At 42.4% G+C, this 16991-nt stretch overlaps 1 protein-coding gene across 4 annotated transcripts in view; it reads left to right on the top strand.

The window, feature by feature from the left end:
* The window catches only part of NSD2 (nuclear receptor binding SET domain protein 2), a 41308-nt gene that overhangs the window by 12187 nt on the left and 12130 nt on the right, over window positions 1–16991 (top strand). For all 4 annotated transcript variants that reach the window (XM_072126213.1, XM_072126215.1, XM_072126214.1 and 1 more), the window contains exons 2-9: window positions 3488–4077; window positions 4716–4869; window positions 5612–5775; window positions 5857–6303; window positions 10879–11023; window positions 12561–12638; window positions 14426–14535; window positions 16307–16382. In XM_072126213.1, coding sequence (XP_071982314.1) covers window positions 3547–4077; window positions 4716–4869; window positions 5612–5775; window positions 5857–6303; window positions 10879–11023; window positions 12561–12638; window positions 14426–14535; window positions 16307–16382 — 1705 coding nt within the window. In that variant the 5' untranslated portion in view covers window positions 3488–3546. The remainder of the gene's footprint in view (window positions 1–3487; window positions 4078–4715; window positions 4870–5611; window positions 5776–5856; window positions 6304–10878; window positions 11024–12560; window positions 12639–14425; window positions 14536–16306; window positions 16383–16991) is intronic.

Here is a 16991-nt window from a genome sequence, read left to right as displayed (position 1 = left end):
TCACTTCAAAGTATATTTTTTTTTTTTGGAAGTGGCCACATTACTTGGGAATGAAAGAAACAAAAACTAGAAGCTGTTGCACTGCCTGACAATTTACTAGTAGCGGTTTACTAGGCCAATTGCTGATGACACGTTCCCTTTAACGAATATCATGCATAATAGCCCAGGGGCACTTACTCATAGATCCAGGCACAGTGACTGTGGTGATCTTATATCTGTTATCCATACATCTGTACAAGTGTGTCCACGGTTGGTGGCTGCACATTCTCAGTAGTTTTGCTCTTTTGAAGCTGTAATAATCAGCAGTAGTTATTATTGTTCATCGTTCACAGAATATATTGCCATGTATCATTGGACGTATGTGTTGTAAGCTTGTTTTGGCTTTGTTTGTGGACTTGTCACTAGATGGTCTGAAAACGGCAAGTGATGCATTTAAAGCGCCACCACAGGCGAGGTCAAGAAAGTCTTATTGAAATTGTTGAGAGAGGGATCATGCGTAAGGGTTAGACTGAATTCAGATTTGCAATTACTAGATGGGCAGTAATGCCACCAATGGATACCGTGGCCTCTGATATTGAGGGTATGAAAGGTTCATAGACCGCCTCTGGGCCATACACCAACTGCCGGTCATGTGAGTCCCCGTTATACGCACGGGCTAGCAATGTATATCCGCTCTCAGGTTATGGGATAGGAGTGAAGGTGATCATTAGTGTTATCAGCCTTTGATGAAGAGATCTGGTACAGTTTCTGCATCTTTATTACTTTTTTATGGATTATTCAGTGTTTAACCTGCTGCGACTTAACATTTCTTACAACCCATCAGAAAAGGATACAGAATTGTAACATTTGTTGTGTTTTGACTCAATACAATTGTAGCAAAGCCACAGGTATGGGTCAGATGGGGAACAAAGGTTATTAGATATGCAGGACTATTATAATATAGCCTATCCCATTCAGTGTACTCTCCAGATTAAGGGTTTATAGGGGTCACAAGGTGATCATGTTACAGAGACCATTGTTGTCTTTAATAGCCCTACCTAAAAGGTGAAGTTACAGGCCAAAAACCTAGCTTTGTCAATATGACAACTCTTCCCGTCCCTAAACACAGCGTAGTCCAGATGAGCCGCGTTCATATTATGTCTTGTTAGAAGATTTAGGAAGTTTTGAACACATTTGTCAGACTTTCACACCATTGGTCTGATTACTTTGTCCTGTTTCTTTGTCCTGTCCTGTCCTCCTGGGTCAAGAAAGCCATTTGTTTAGCTAAATAAATGTTTTAATGTCTAGACCCAACCAAGTTTCAGGTCTAAAAATATTATAGCTTCACTATATTGGTATTGCATGAATGGGAAGTTTAGCTTATCAGCTATAAGGGGTACATCACCCAGAACCCCCCACAGTTATGCTGCCTCCCTGGCCTGGGCCGCTACTGTTCTCACTTTTTGGGGCCTGACGAGTGAGTACTAGACACTGGTGATCTGATATTCATGACCTGTCCTATGCGGTGTTTATCGGTCTATATATAGGATGTCATCTGTGGTTGATCCTCATTCACACTGCTATTGCCATCTCTGCCTTGTAGAGGATACCTCCATAGAATATGTCACATAGAGATTGTTCTGTATCAGCTTCGAATCTCAAGACTATTTCTGTTGGCTATGCAGTCATAGAAATTGTCACAGCTACTCCCCTCATCCTCTTATGTCACTATCCCCTTTCTAGGGTAGAGCAGGCAGACATGCCCAGCCCGTTCATGTAAATGATTTGATGAAGGTGACGCCCCTGAGAAGTCGTAGAAGCGGCGATTTGCGCGGTTTAGTCACGCCGTATGTTATGTTTTGTGGCTGATAGATGTAGGTAGTGATGGCAGCTCCTTTGTATGCCCGGCGTGCCATCCAGTGACTCACTGCTAGCGATGTTCCTCTGCTGTGGAAACATTTTGTAAACTATCTCAGCGCGTTTACATCCCATCTATATTAATAGCTCACAAAATATTTTGCACATAATAATTCACTGCGAAAAGCGATCCAGTACCCTCCTGTCAGTATCGGGTCCGCTGCTCCTCCCAGGCTGTGCGTATTCTGCGGCGCCAGCGTTATGAGCTGGGGGTTTTTTTTTTTTTTTTTTTTTGGGCTAATGTGAATTTGCATTTGATTATTTGTGTCTTTTATGTGGAGCTTTAATCAGGAGTCTGCATTACATTATCTCCGCCGTACTGATCCTAATTGTGCGGCCGCTTCTGCTCGGCTCGGTTTTCCCTGTAGTCAGCCATATTGCAGCATTCTAGAATTCCCTAAAATGATGTGGCTGCAGACTGGGCTTGTTTAGGTTTTGGTTGTGACGTGGACATTTTAATCAGTAGGTGACAGATGTCAAGTAATCCTCCCATTTTTATATGTATATACACGTTGTGTTTGAGGGTTTTCTGCAGCTTAAAGCCATTTTGGGTCTTAAAGGAATCCTCCATCCAGGCAAAAAAAAATGGTATGCATTAGTAGTCCTGGTGCCCCCTGTTCTGCTCTGGAAGACCCTATGATCCATTCACCTTATTTATTGCATCTGTCTCAGTAGGGAGTGACATTATAGGGGAGGGGGGTAATGCAACAGGGGCAAATTGTATGTCGATTATTCATGTTGTCACATATGTTTGCATTGTGGGTGGAGGGTCACTTGAATCATGGTAAATGTCACAGCCTTCAGCTGGCCATGTGTTGGGGGTGCAGATCCCCTTGTCTTTCTGAGACCTGGCCAGAAGCAGCATAGGGATACAAATCAGATTGTTGCAGTTACTCCACAGTGATCACGAGAACAGGGGTCCTGCTCTCGCTTATTGATGGAGCAGCAGGTTGGACGTGTGTCAGAAATTGCCGAGCACGAGGCTTGTGTATCTCTGCGGTTCTCTTGAACAGATACCCTTGAGCGCTGTGTTCATAAATTCTGGCACTCCTGAATGCTTGACCGGCCATCCCATTCGATTTAATTAGAACGTTGTGAATATTACTATAATAGAGACGTTTAAAGGGTCACATGTGTTCTCTAGGGGAGCCCCTCTTCACCTCCCTACCTCACAGGAGCTGCCATGATGCAACCACCTGTGTTAGGATTTTATTGCTGGGATCTACAGAGCCTCAGGGGATCTGTGAATAAGGCCCCATTTTCTGACACGCACATATATGGAGGCTTGTTGCACCTAGTACACGGCCGCCATAGAAGTGGATTGTGCACAGCATGGTACGGTGAGCACATGCCGTCGCTGGAAAAAAGATAGAGCTTGCTTTATCTTTTGCCGGACGTACGTTTTGGCAGCACGTCTCCCTCTCTCCCGGGAAACGTCTGGACGTAGCATATGTTTGTGTATGTGTAAGCAGCCTAAGTTAGTGGGGAATTCCCCTGTTTTGGGGGTTACAGTTGAGAACCTTCTACTATTGGAACAAAGAAAAGCATGTTTTAGGTTACTTCTGATTAGGTTTTGCCTTTTGTTTTCCAGTGGCTTGAGGCTGGACAACTACTTGAAGTTCTGTATAGAAGATAACAGAATTGAGCACAATGAAGCAAGTTCCTCACATCATTCCCAATCCGGCTGTGAAGCCCTCGCCTCCAGAAGTGAGCCGTGAGTGCTCGGTTTTCCTAGGCAGGGCACAGATTTCCACTACCATACAAGAGGGGGTTATACAGAAGCTTAACGGCCATGATGCATTACCTTTCCTTCCGACGGACAAACTGAAGGATCTGACGTCTCGGGTGTTCAACGGGGAATCGGGAGCTCAAGAAGCCAAAGTGCGCATTGACGCCCCTGAAATTCAAGGCATTGAGACCCCTCCCAACACAACGCCAACCAAGAACGGATCCCCAGAGATAAAGCTCAAAATCACCAAGACCTACATGAATGGGAAACCCCTGTTCGAATCTTCTATATGTGGCGAACAAGGGGAAGAAGCTCCAAAACCCCAGGAGCCTGAGACTAAGGGGAAAAGAGGAAGGAAGAGGAAAAGTATAAAGTTTGAGGCAAATGAGGAAACGAAACTGAGTGATGAAAACCTAGAGAAGTCGAGCCCTGAAGAATCCCCTCAAGAAAAGGTAATTTGGATTTTATTATTGTAAAATTCCTTCTCTTGGAGCACGACTAGCCATAAAGTGGATGTTGTCGGATACTGGTTACAACATAACTGTTTCACATGAATTTCCATATAACTTTTAATGCTAATGAAACTAATAACTCGCAAATTGCATATTGTAGCAGCAGCGATGAGTAGGTGGTCTTTCGTGTGTAAAAACACTGCTCCACATGCCTGTGGTTTATCCACTTCTGTGGGACAGAAGGAAATAGATGTGAATACTGTGCTGGACACTTGTTGGCCTCTACCAATCTATTCACTAAAATCAAAATGAAGGAAGCAGGTAATAGAAGGCAGGACAGCGTTCGTGTCATAATGGCTGCCTGCTATTCACTATGAGACGGAAGAAAATGGCTTGGGGTCCTGTAGGGGAAAATGTAGTATTACCGAAGGAATATGTGCATTACCTTGTGTATTTGGATGGGTAAAAGTAATGATGCATTTAGTGTCCCAGGGAATCGGGGCACTATCCAGTGACCAGTTAGCCCCCATCATCAGGATATGCAATAACTGAACATCGAGCTGATTGTCCCTGCACAATGTTTGCACAGGACAAGGTGCGCTTTTTAGTCTTATTGTAATTTTCTTTTCTTCCCACAGTCTGCTCAGGCTTTAGACCCCTCCAATCCCCCAGAACATGAAGAAACCAAATTCTCAGTTGGTGACCTGGTGTGGTCCAAAGTGTCGGGCTATCCATGGTGGCCGTGTATGGTGACATCTGATCCTATTCTGCACAGCCACACCAAGATAAAAGGTACAATTCAATATTCCCTAAATGTTTGTTTGGTTCAGTTATGTCCCGTAACCTATTCATGGGGAAAAGGAGCTAGACTGTCATTTACTATAATAGGACAACTTGTACAGGAACAATAGGGAGGACATTGTCAGTTTAGGTTTATGTTCAGTGTTCAGACCCGCAACAATATGTCTTTAAGCTTCCAGTTACTTTTAACTAATATTTTATGATTAGTATGTATAAATAGTTGGTATAGTATTCGTTAGGTCAGTCACTGTAACTGACCCAATGTTATATCGGCGAATACGGTTGCCCTTGAGGCGATTTAGCTGTTGTGGAGAGTATTGTAAGCAAAATGCTCTTTGGAACGGTCTTATCTATGACAACCCATAGGTAGCCACCTAGTTATGGCCAAATGGTTATAGTCAGAATGTGCTCTATCCGTATGGGAGACAATTTTTTTGATGCTCTTCTATGGGTCAGACTTTGACTAACAAGTTATCTACCTATAGGCAGGACAAGATGAGAATTGATCTGACTACTTCTCAACGTGCCGGATCCCTAGTCCTATCCTAGCACAGACTAAATTTGCTGCCCATGCCCACAAATTACATTCCCCATTCAATGACGTGAGGGTTGACGTATCACGTCACTACACCAGATGATATTCACACTGGGCACGCCATCCGTTGCACTGTTTCTGTTTTATACCTTTTATGAATGATTTGTATGTGACCTTTACATACTTTTAATTCTTTAGGGCAAAAAAAGAGCATCCGTCAATACCATGTGCAATTTTTTGGCAATGCACCCGAGAGAGCTTGGATATTTGAGAAGAGTTTAGTGCCATTCAAAGGAGAACATGAGTATGATCACCTCTGCCAAGAGAGCGCAAAACAAGCGCCCAAAGCTGAAAAGCTCAAGGTGCGTCACTATCCGCTCGGGCATCCGCAAACCTCTTTTTACAAGTAAACTCGTCCTTAACACTTCTTTTTGTCTTTGCAGCTTCTGAAGCCAATAACTGGGAAACTTAAAACCCAATGGGATGTAGGTATGGAGCAAGTGAAGGAAGCCATATCCATGTCCAGAGAGGAGAGGAAGGAGAAATTTACTTTTATATACATCAAGGACCGTCCCCATCTTAATCCTAAAGTAGGTGGGGAAGTGGATATCCCTGTGGAGTCCTTTGAGGAGGATGAAGAGGATGAGCCCCCTGAGAGCCCCAAGAAAGATGAGGTGCCCAGCAAGAGGAGGAGGGTGTCCAGGCAGTCATCTTCTAGCTGTCAAGACACTGACCCCGATTGGAAAACCACTACAAGCTCAGAGTCGAAAGGTGGCATAACGTCGCCACCGCCGCCGCCGAAAAGGAAATCTGGAGGGCATAACTCAAGAGGCCGAAAGGGAGACGCTGTGAACCAGTTTTTGGTGTTCTGCCAGAAGCACAAAGATGAGGTTGGTCATTAAAATTTTGCTTACATTGTCACGAGTAAGGCCAGATCAGTCTCCATAGAAGTCAATTGTTCATTGGAATGGTACGGTTAGCACACAATGGCCCAAATTTATGAAAATAGGTGTAAATTGCCTTAGTGCAGTGCGCCAGATAATCCAGTAGTTGCATGCTCTTAGTTATTCAGGTCCATTTGCAGGATGTGCACACAGTTGCACCTGTTTGTTGGTTTCTTGATGCACTTCATGCAGTTGTGACATAACTGTGTTGGAGCTTAGTATTAAATGTGGCGTAAACTCCGACTGAGCATTACCACGCCTCTTTAGGTGCACAGATTTCAAGCGTGTAAGACAAAGTGCAGTTGTGACACAAAAGTGGCGTAAATACTTGTGCAAGATTTTTTTTTTTGTGCAAACTTAGTGCTGATTCACACGAATGTGTGCAGCCAGTGTAAATGTGCTGTATGGTGGCGCGATCCCACAGGCTGCACACAGAGTATGGAAGTCCCTGCATTATATAGAAACATAGTGCAAAGACGTTCCCTCTGCTGACTGAACATCCGCACTAGAACTATATTACCGTATATACTCGAGTATAAGCAGAGACCCCTTATTTTACCACCAAAAACTGGGAAAACCTATTGACTCGAGTATAAGCAGAGGGTGGGAAATGCATTGGTCACAGACCCAGCCAAGTATATAGCCAGCCTGCCCCCCAGTAGTATACAGCCCAGCCCAGAATTTAAAAAAACAAAAACTTATTTACTCACCCTCCGGTGGCCCCGATGTCATCGCGGCTCCTCTTCTTGCTTGCCGAGTCAATACATGAATAAATATAGCACAGGTATATGATGATATATCTTTGCCAATGTCTCATTGCGCTATGACAATGACGGGCAGTGAACTTCAACCTAAACCTACTTTAACCCCTTCGCGCTCCGCGGCGGATATATCCGCCACGGAGCGCAGTGACTTAGCGCTCAGTGGCGGATATATCCGCCACGGCTCCTATGCCGGCTCGGCTCTGGATCAGAGCCGAACCGGCATCGGGAAACACGGGGTGCCGGCTGTAACTAATAGCCGGCACCCCAGTGTAACACCCGCGATCGGAGTTGTCTCCGATCGCGGGTGCTTAACCCGTTAGATGCCGCGGTCAGCGCGACCGCGGCATCTAACAAGTATCTGGGGGGTCTTTCCCCCACGATCGGCCCCCCCGAACCGTTTTCGGGGGGCGCCGATCGTTGCTATAGTAACTCTGGGGTCCGATCTGGACCCCAGAGTTACTAGCAAGAATTGCCAGTAAGATGGCGTCTGTGACGTCATCTTACTGGCAAAGTGCCAGCCTATGCAAGTGTATAGGCTGACACTGATAATACTCTGCAATACATGAGTATTGCAGAATATTATCATGAAGAAGCAATCAGAAGATTGCTTCTTCATGTCCCATGGTATAAAAGTGAAAAAGTAAAAAAAAAAGTTATTCAATAAAAAAATAAAGTCATAAATCACTAAAAATGCCCCAAACCCCCAAAACATATAAAGAGACATATAACTCAAAAAAAAAGTCTAAATCATAACACAAACCCCACATATATAGTATCACCGCGTCCGTAACAACCCGTAGAATAAAAGTAAATCATTATTGAACCCCCACGATAAACGCCGTAAAAAAAAACTGTTATAAACCCTCCAAAAATTATGATTTTTACCTTTTCAATCCCACAAAAAATGATATAAAATGCGACCAAAAAACCATATGTACTCAGACATGATACTGGTGCAAAGTACAACATGTCCCGCAAAAAACAAGCCATCAACCAGCTCCGTAGCCAAAAACGTAACAAAGTTATGCCACTTGGAAGATGGCAATACAAAAATTATAGATTTTTCCCCACATTAGGGTTTTGTTTGACAAATTTAGTAAAATGTAAGAAAATATATTCAAGTCTGGTATCCCCGTAATCGTATCAACCCATAGAATAAAGCTAACATGACTATTAGTCTATACGGTGAACACCAAAAAAAAAAAAGTCAAAAATCCAGTACAGAATTGATGCTTTTCTACTCCTGCCCTCAAAAAAAGTTCCTAAATTTTCAACAATAGGTGATACCAACCCCAAAATGGTAACAATGGAAAAAGCATCTCATCCCGCAAAAAAAATGCCGTCACATGGCCCCAATAACGAAAAAGCGAAAATTTTATAGCCTTCAAAAGGGGCCAATGAGGAAACTAAATTCCTGGCAGCTGCAGCGCCCTCCTTCCCTTCTGCGCCTCGCTGTGCCCCCATAAAACAAGTAACGGCCACATGTGGGGGGTCTTTGTACTCAGGAGAAATTGCAGAACAAATTGTATGGTGGGTTTTCTCTTTTTATATTTTGGAAATGTGTAAATTTTGGTGCTAAATGAACGTATAAGGGAACAATATGACCATTCTAAATTTCACCTCCATTTTGATTCAATTACTATGAAGATCTCAAGGGGTTAACAATCTTCGTAAAAGCTGTTTCTGATAGCTTGAGGGGTGCAGATTTGAAAATGGGTTGGTTATATAGGGGGTTTTGATGCTAAATATGTAAAATTTCATTCAAAACTGTATTTATCCCCAAAATAGTCAATTCTGAAAATCCGGAAAAGCGATATTCTATTTGCAAGCCGCGTGACGTCAAAATAAATTATCCAGATATTTCAGAAATTATGAAAATGTAAAGTAGACAAATGGGAAATGTTATTCAGCAACTTATTTAGCTGGTAAATCTATCTGCCTGAAAACGTGATGATTTAGAATTTCGAAAATGGCAAATTTTTCAAAAAATTCATCACATTTTCTTTTTTTTGTAAATAAACGCAAAACTTATCTGCCAAAATTTACCACTAAAATGAAGTACAACATGTGGGGAAAAAACAATCTCAGAATCGTTTTGATAAGTAACAGTGTTCAAAAGTTATAACCATATAAAGCGAAGCAAGTCAGAATCCAAAAAATCGGGCTGAGCCTTAAGCTGTAAAATGGCTGCGTCCTTAAGGGGTTAAAAAAACAAGTGATTCTCTCATCCTACCACACTACAGCTTCTGTTAGCTGAAATGGGAGCCTGTCTGGTGTAAAGAGCCAAAATATGTATATATGATGGAAAATATGTGGCACTCACATGCACATTTCTCTATGTACCAAATGGAACTGTTCTTGGTGAACCCCCTGGCTCCTCGGCAGACGCAGGGTTAGAAATGCGGGGTGTGAATACATTTAAACCCAGCGATGCCGGGAGGTGCTCAAGTGGTGGCAGCCTGAGTGCCCCCGACTAGTTTACATATTTTTTAAAACTTGTGCTGTTTCTTTATACACCAAGAACAGTTTAATCCATAAATAAAAGTGCACATAAGTGCTGCACATGTATCATCAGCTAAAATGATAGATGTCCGTTAAGTTATATAGAAAATTAAAGGAAGGTAACTCTAAACAGCACCCGAACTGAAAACTTTGGGGCTACTATAAAATATGTCCTTGGTATCCAAAAGAGAAAAGGGTTATTAATTGGTAAATACTTGGTTTTATAAGTTATATTGTATTATAAGAGAAGTTAACTGTAAAGCAAAATGTCATATAATAAAACTTACATTGGTTACCGTACATACTTGAGTATAAACCGATTCAAGTATAAGCCGAGGCCCCTAATTTTACAACAAATGGCTGGGAAAACGTATTAACTTGAGTATAAGCCTTATGTGGGAACTGCATTGGTCACAGCCTCGCCCAGTAATGAAAAGCCCCATGCATCTCCTATTAATAAAATGCCCTGCAGCAGCCCCCTATAAATGAAGTACTCTGCAGCCCCCCATATTAAGGAAATGCTCTGCAGCCCCATAATGAGATGCTCTACAACCCCCACCCCCCCAACCTTGTTCATAGACATCATGCACCACATGAACCCTTGTTTCATCCTAGTTAAAGGCCTTATCATTTAAAATACGGGTAAAACCATTGGTCATCTTTTGGTGTATTTTATTCTACTATAAAACATGTAATTTGGATTGTAAACAAATTCTTTTTGTAGAAATTCCCAGAATTCCAGTGCAAACTTGTAAAAATTTGTGTGACTACTTTTCATATACATTATATATAGTTAGTGATTGTTTGGGTTTTATTTTATTGGGAAATACTCATATTTATTTCAGACTATGTAGTTGTGATTTATCTGTTTTCCCTGGTCACTGTGGGGGCAAATGCCTGGGGCGCAGCTTTATTGGATCTGATTAGACCCAGCAGCTCTGCCTAACCCTAGCAGACCTGTCTATACAGAGGACAGCAGCATGTCACTGCATGGTGCTGCTTCTGGGCTATGCACTGAAGAAAGGAGCAGGCAGAAGCTGTAATAAACTGCTTTTACCTTCCTGCTACGGTCTCTGGTTGTCTCCCAAAAGTGCAACAAGGTCAAAAGACGTCTCTGCAGATTCGGGAGCTGTACTGCCGGCAGCCTGGATAAAGGAGTCTGTAAATCAAACGTGGTGTATATAGTGCCAAGGTTATCTGTCTTAAGATGTGTAGGATTGCGTTGAAATTGAAAAACTTTCTCTTCCCCCTCCAGGTAATAAGTGAACACCCTGACGCTTCCAGTGAAGAGATCGAAGAGTTACTCGAGTCGCAATGGAACATGCTCAGCGATAAACAAAAAGCCCGCTATAATACAAAGTTTGCCATAATCACCTCGCCCAAATCTGAAGAAGACTCTGGTAAAGCTGATACTGCACTGTACTCTAAGGCATTTAAATAGCTTTCATGCTGCTTCTCTGGGAGCAAAAAACCTTTCTACTAATCCCTTTTACTATACATATATATATATCTATAGGCCATTGTTTTGTATGTTCCACGTAGACGCAGTGACCTATCCTCCTCTTTTATCGGTTTACATATAACACACAGATGTAGAGAGTCTATTTTATAGCAATGATGATGATAAAGGAAATGCCGACGTCCCTGGGTTTACGTTTGACCACCATATTGGAAGCGTCTCTCTACTAGTGGCCAAGCGTGGTCTTCAGTCAATTCCTCTTCAGTCCTTACTGAGGGTCTATAGACAAGTTGCCGTATTGGGCACAGTTTTGTAGAACTGTGATATGATCGCAATGTAATAGATCCTTATTGAAGCAGTAATGGTTTCCTATACATGTACCATCACTCTCTGCAGCTATATACCCTCCCACCACCACTAATATAACACTTGTGTTTACTGCAATCGCTATTTTCTTAGGTATACATCATCTCTTTTTAAGGTCTTATGAATGTGGAGTGGAGTCCCCATCCACAGGGCTTTAATTTAAAGGGGCGGTTTGCAGATTTTATTTCAAAACGTATATTTGTCTGTGGATAGCCAAAAACAATCCAACTATACAGGAACCAAAATTGTTTATGGTTCCTTTTGTTCTGCCTAAAATCATATGTATTGAAAGGAAGGAAAATTAACTCTTGCTGCTTTCCTCCACATACGGCGCCACACTAGTCCACAGGTTGTGGGTGATACTGCAGCTCAGCCCCAATCATTTGTGTTTGAGTTGAGCAGTAATACCAGACTCACACCAGAGATCTAATTGTATTATTTCTATCCATTGTATATTTTATAAATGAAATCCTGCAAGGAAAAAAAAAAGCCCCCAAAATGAGTGCAACTGGAATATGACAGAATAGAAGCTGCAGAACATTGGTGACAAAGTTTACATATCTGAATCTCTAGTGCAGTAAAGTTGGATGAAGAGTCACATGGGTTTACAGAAGGAGATACCATAAAAATCTGACCGGAGGCGGGTCACAGCGCCTCGATTGAGAGGTGACTCAGGAATTTCAATGTAGAGGGGTCTCGCGTGCGTAGCCTCACCCACCCTCCTGTCACACAGTTATGGTATATAGTGGGAAAACCCTCTTGGCACTCTGACTATTGCTTCAGATACATGGGGGGCTTTTTTGGCATACATTTCACCCTTTTATACTGCAGTCTTTAGTCACCTGTGAAGTATAAAATGCTGATAACTGTATCCCGTTAATGTAAAGAAGTCCTTGGCTCTCCTTAGTGGAAAGAAAAACCTAGGATTACCCTGGTAAACCTAGAAAGGCATCACACACTTTGCTGTTGTTGGTCTTTTTTTTTGTATGTTTTAAACCCCCTTATCACTGGAGAATTGATTGTCATGGAATAATTGCAACCCGCTTAGATTGGGGGAGCGATCCAAGCCTAAAAAAAAAAAAAAAAAAAAACCACCTTCTGTATCCTTCAAGGTCCAACACCGAAGACGACGGGGGAAGTCAAGCGCAACGTATTCCAAGAGCAGCCGGAGAGGAGACCAAGATCAAGAAGTAATTGAAAAAAATTTCATGTTGTGTCCGGTCATTTCTGATAACGTCCTAAAACTCACAATGGAATTATATAATTTTTTTTTATTATTATTATTTTTTATTTTTTTAGGCAATGCAGAAATGGGGTAATTCTTTTTTTTTTTTTTTTTTTTTTTTTTTCCCCTCCCCCTCTTTAAACCTTAAAAAAAAAAAAGTGACATGTACCCCACGGTTGCATGTAACCAGGCCTTGTCATGCAGCGTTTCTATCCATTTACCCCTCCTGCCAGATACAAGGTAGACTCTACCCCACTTCTGTTTCTGTCTAAATATTGGGCAGCGTCCCGTGCCTAGGAGCTGACTCTCCCTATGAAGAGACTGCTTGTAAATAACTTTTTATCGTGGTTCTGTCCCCCTCCCCTTCCCTCTTCGTTGTGCAGTCACACATTGTATGGGCACAGTGGTTCCTCCTAATACTTAATGGTAAACCTGTTCATCCTAATAAAGGAGTCATTTCATCTGTTCTTCTTACATGGAGTAACTATAGTGGTTGTTGCAACTTGCTAGCCGTGTCAGATACCGAGACCCTTCTACTACTCCTCTTTTTGTGTGCTGGGGGGGGCACCCACTTTTCCGGTGTATTATCCGAGTCGCATGTTACCGAGTCGCGCTAACAACGTGACAACGGAAGGAAAACTGTGATTATTTATATGCTGTGCGTCCTGATGCTTTTCAATTTCTTAAAGGTAAATGGTTGACATGAGCCAGCAATAAATAAAACAATTGACCTTTTACTATGGCTTTTGGTCAAGTCCTGTCTTTGTGCACACTACACATACATATGACTAGCTGCGGATGTGGGATATCCTGGGGGAGGGGGACTACATTACTGGATGAAGTCTCGGACCTAAGACACTTTGTACGGAGTCAGGCAGATTGCACTCTCCATTAGATTGTATGTAGCAATAATCGCCCCATTAGTATGGAGTAGTAGTACAGAGTCCTAGGGACTCTCAAGAAATAAAGGGGTTTTGTGAAATTCATCGAGTGCTGTGGTTTTTCCTTACTGTGTGTGCTAAATTGGATTCTCCCAACGTAAAAGGGAGCCTATGAGGTCCAAAATGCCTCTCAAAGCAATCTTGGTGCAAGAATTAGTTTCTAGTCCTCTTTGAAGTGCTCCCTGGGGGCGGACCTGATTTTTCTACGAGCCGTAATGTTTATAGGGCAGGTATTTCAGAGGAGCCCCAATTCAGCCCTGCCCCTCTGGCACTTTGAAATTGATTTGCGTATTTGAAAAGCCCAGAATATCTCTGCAGGTCTATTTCTGCTCCTGTTTGGGAGGCATTTCGGATATGACAGGCTCCTTCTGTTATTTAACGTATGATCCAGTTAGCGCCACCACAAGGGATTTGAGTAACTTGTTGAGACCACGTTCCTGTGTGCTGCTTTAGCCCTGTTGGTGGTGCTTTGGAGGCCCCCTGACTGCCCAAGTGTATTACATAGATGGGCCTGGTACTGTATACCACAAGGAATGTTATGGGTCCCATTGGATTATACATTTATAGCGTTTCTTATCATAATAGAGGAAAGCACAATGCAAATTTCTCCAATATTTTTGAGGGATGCAAATGTACAGTAAAGCAGACTAGGAGGGGGACAGGATATAAGCGCAGGGACAAGTGCTGCTGTCTCTTATTTCCATATGTGCAAATCTGGGCTTAGGCATAGCATTGTTATATAAGGGCTAGCCAGGCGAGCCCATCTTATTCCTGGGTTTTTTCACACACATTTCACAACCTCCCCCCAAAGGTAGATTGCGTGGAAATACACGAAACCACGTAGAGGCGGAGGACAACGCGCACGATGATGATGAAGACAACGACGCTCCTAAGAAGAGGCTCAGGACCCCAAACCAGAAGGTAACGACTTTCCATGTGCTGTAGTTTTCTACTAACACGGTAGCCAGTGCCGAGATCTAACCCTGCTGCCTGGCAGCAAAAGCCTAAATAGTGAGAATAAACCACTTGGATCAAATATTTGTGCAAAGAGAGAATGGACTTGTCAATTTTAGGTTGGTACATTCATGATTTATCCCATAATGGCGACCTTTGATATTTGCTCACTACAAACAGTGAAAGAAGGTCTCCATAGCTGGTGGATCACACAAAGCGTCAGGTCTGTCCTGTCACTATCATTCTGACGTCTATGTGTTTGCAAACGTATCTACTCTGCTTCAGTGTCATGTGACCAAATAACATCACTTCCACCTCAGAGTTCACAGAATACACTATACTGGTAAAGGGAAACCATAGAAATTTGGAATAGAAAGACTTTCATCCAGAAACTGCACCACACCTCCGCTGGATGTATGAGGTATTGCAGCTAAGCTCCACTGAAGTAGATGGGGGCTGAGCTGTTATACCTGGTCATGTCTGTGGAGGGGATCGTGTATGGGGAAGTAAAAGTTGTATGTACATGACTATGGCATTAGCTGAGTGGTCCTGCAGCTTTGTCCCATTAGTTTACAATAGCAGACGTGACCGATACATAGAGGAAAACAAAAATGGTGATGCAACAAGCCGCCTACAGCAGCCCTAGAGCGCTCTAACATTGCTGGAAAACAAACGACATATAACCCGTCTAGCTCCAGTGTGTGTGTGTGTGTGTAACCTTACTGCAAGACCAGATGTGTGTAGGGGGCTCATGATGGTTTCACAAGAAGCGAGTCACTTTTATTGCATATTAATCCATTTAAAAAGGCATCTAAACTTATGCAAAGTCTTCCACACTTTGAGCTGTGTGCAGGATGGTGTGATACGATGAGTGAAGGTGTGTTCTCAATGACACTGCACTCCTACATCATGTTACATACATGTCTCATGCTCCGGGTTTGTAGAAGGGACATCCTTACTTCCCGGATGGGAAAGTAACACAACCATCCTATTTACATTAGAACTGCACACTTTGGGTAAAAAAAACTGCAAGACACCCATTTTTTTAAATGTTATTTAACACATCCCCCTCATCCACTATAGAAATCACTAAAATGCAAATATATATTCACTGAATTCTGATATGTAAAGTCTTTTTCTGTTCTACATATGTAAGACCTTTAATTTTCAATGCACTCCAGACGTGTAAGCCCCTAATTATTAATAAGCACATCATAGATTTCTTAAAAAAAAAATTTTATTTTCTCAGTATTGCCTAGGATTATAGCTTTTTCCTTCCCTGCAATAGGAGTGAGCTGTAATACTAACACAGTGTGGGCTGCGCGTGCACGGCACAATATTATTGCTGTATTTTGCACAGCTTACATAGGCAGTCACCTGACTTGTGTATAACACCCCCCTCCCCTGTACATGATGCTGCAGACGTCCTGCGTCATATCACTTCCTGCTCTCACACGCCATGCGTAGCTTGTGGCTGCTCTTCTGCAGGATGTCCACTAGATGGCAGTCAAGGTCTGCTAGTCAGAATATTAGACCAATTTATTCCTACAACCTCCCCCCTCCAGTGATTTACATGTAATAATCCTGCTGTGTGTACCCACTTCATGCACATCTAGATTATACAGAAATATGAAATGCCTTATGTTTGGCAAGGATTTGTTTGCATAGATTTCCGTGCTTTCGTCTAATTTTATCATTGACTTTTTATTTATTTTTTTTACTTTTCTCTCCACTCTAGCAAATGGAAAGCACTAACGAAAAGTCCTTCAAGAACTGTAGAGCCAGAGAGAGCGCGCCTGTTAGATCACAGTCGGGTAATATTACTATATATATATTCCTGTGCCCGCACCCATCATCACTTTTTAACTTTACAATTGTCTTGCAAGATCATCAGGGTAGCAGCGTAAAATAAGAGTAACAAGAGCAAAGCAATGTGTAGCCTCTGTTCAGTGGGTGCTGACACCCAACCTTTTGTCCAGACGCTATTCAGTTTTTATTAACACCTCGAACAGAGATGAGGGCAGAAATCTCAGTCTCTCCCACTTCTCAGATATGGATGGCTAAGCCTAAGGGATTGACCATCACTATAAAACGCATGGACAATCCCTTTAAAGGGGTTTCATTGCACATTAAAAATTATTTCATGTAATCTCATTTGAGTGCATTACATTCGTTTCATTTGTATATCGCCCTATAGGATCTTGTGTATGAAAAATAACTTAGGACCCCAGTGTTCAACCTCACATAATAACATAGAAGGGAAACCTCAGTACCTCTCATAGTTCTCAGTATGAATCCAATCCTTAATACAACTTCTTCACAGAAGAAGTTGTATCCCCATGTAAATGTACAAGTATACTGCAGTGGACACCACTGGTGCCACAGGATTTACATTGATCACATTTAAGCCTCATTTAGTGTAG

The sequence above is a fragment of the Engystomops pustulosus genome, chromosome 1, assembly GCF_040894005.1.
Source record: "Engystomops pustulosus chromosome 1, aEngPut4.maternal, whole genome shotgun sequence".
NCBI classification, from domain to species: Eukaryota; Metazoa; Chordata; class Amphibia; order Anura; family Leptodactylidae; genus Engystomops; species Engystomops pustulosus.
The sequence above is the reverse complement of the archived record's forward strand: the minus strand, read 5'-3'. Positions and strand labels throughout refer to the sequence as shown.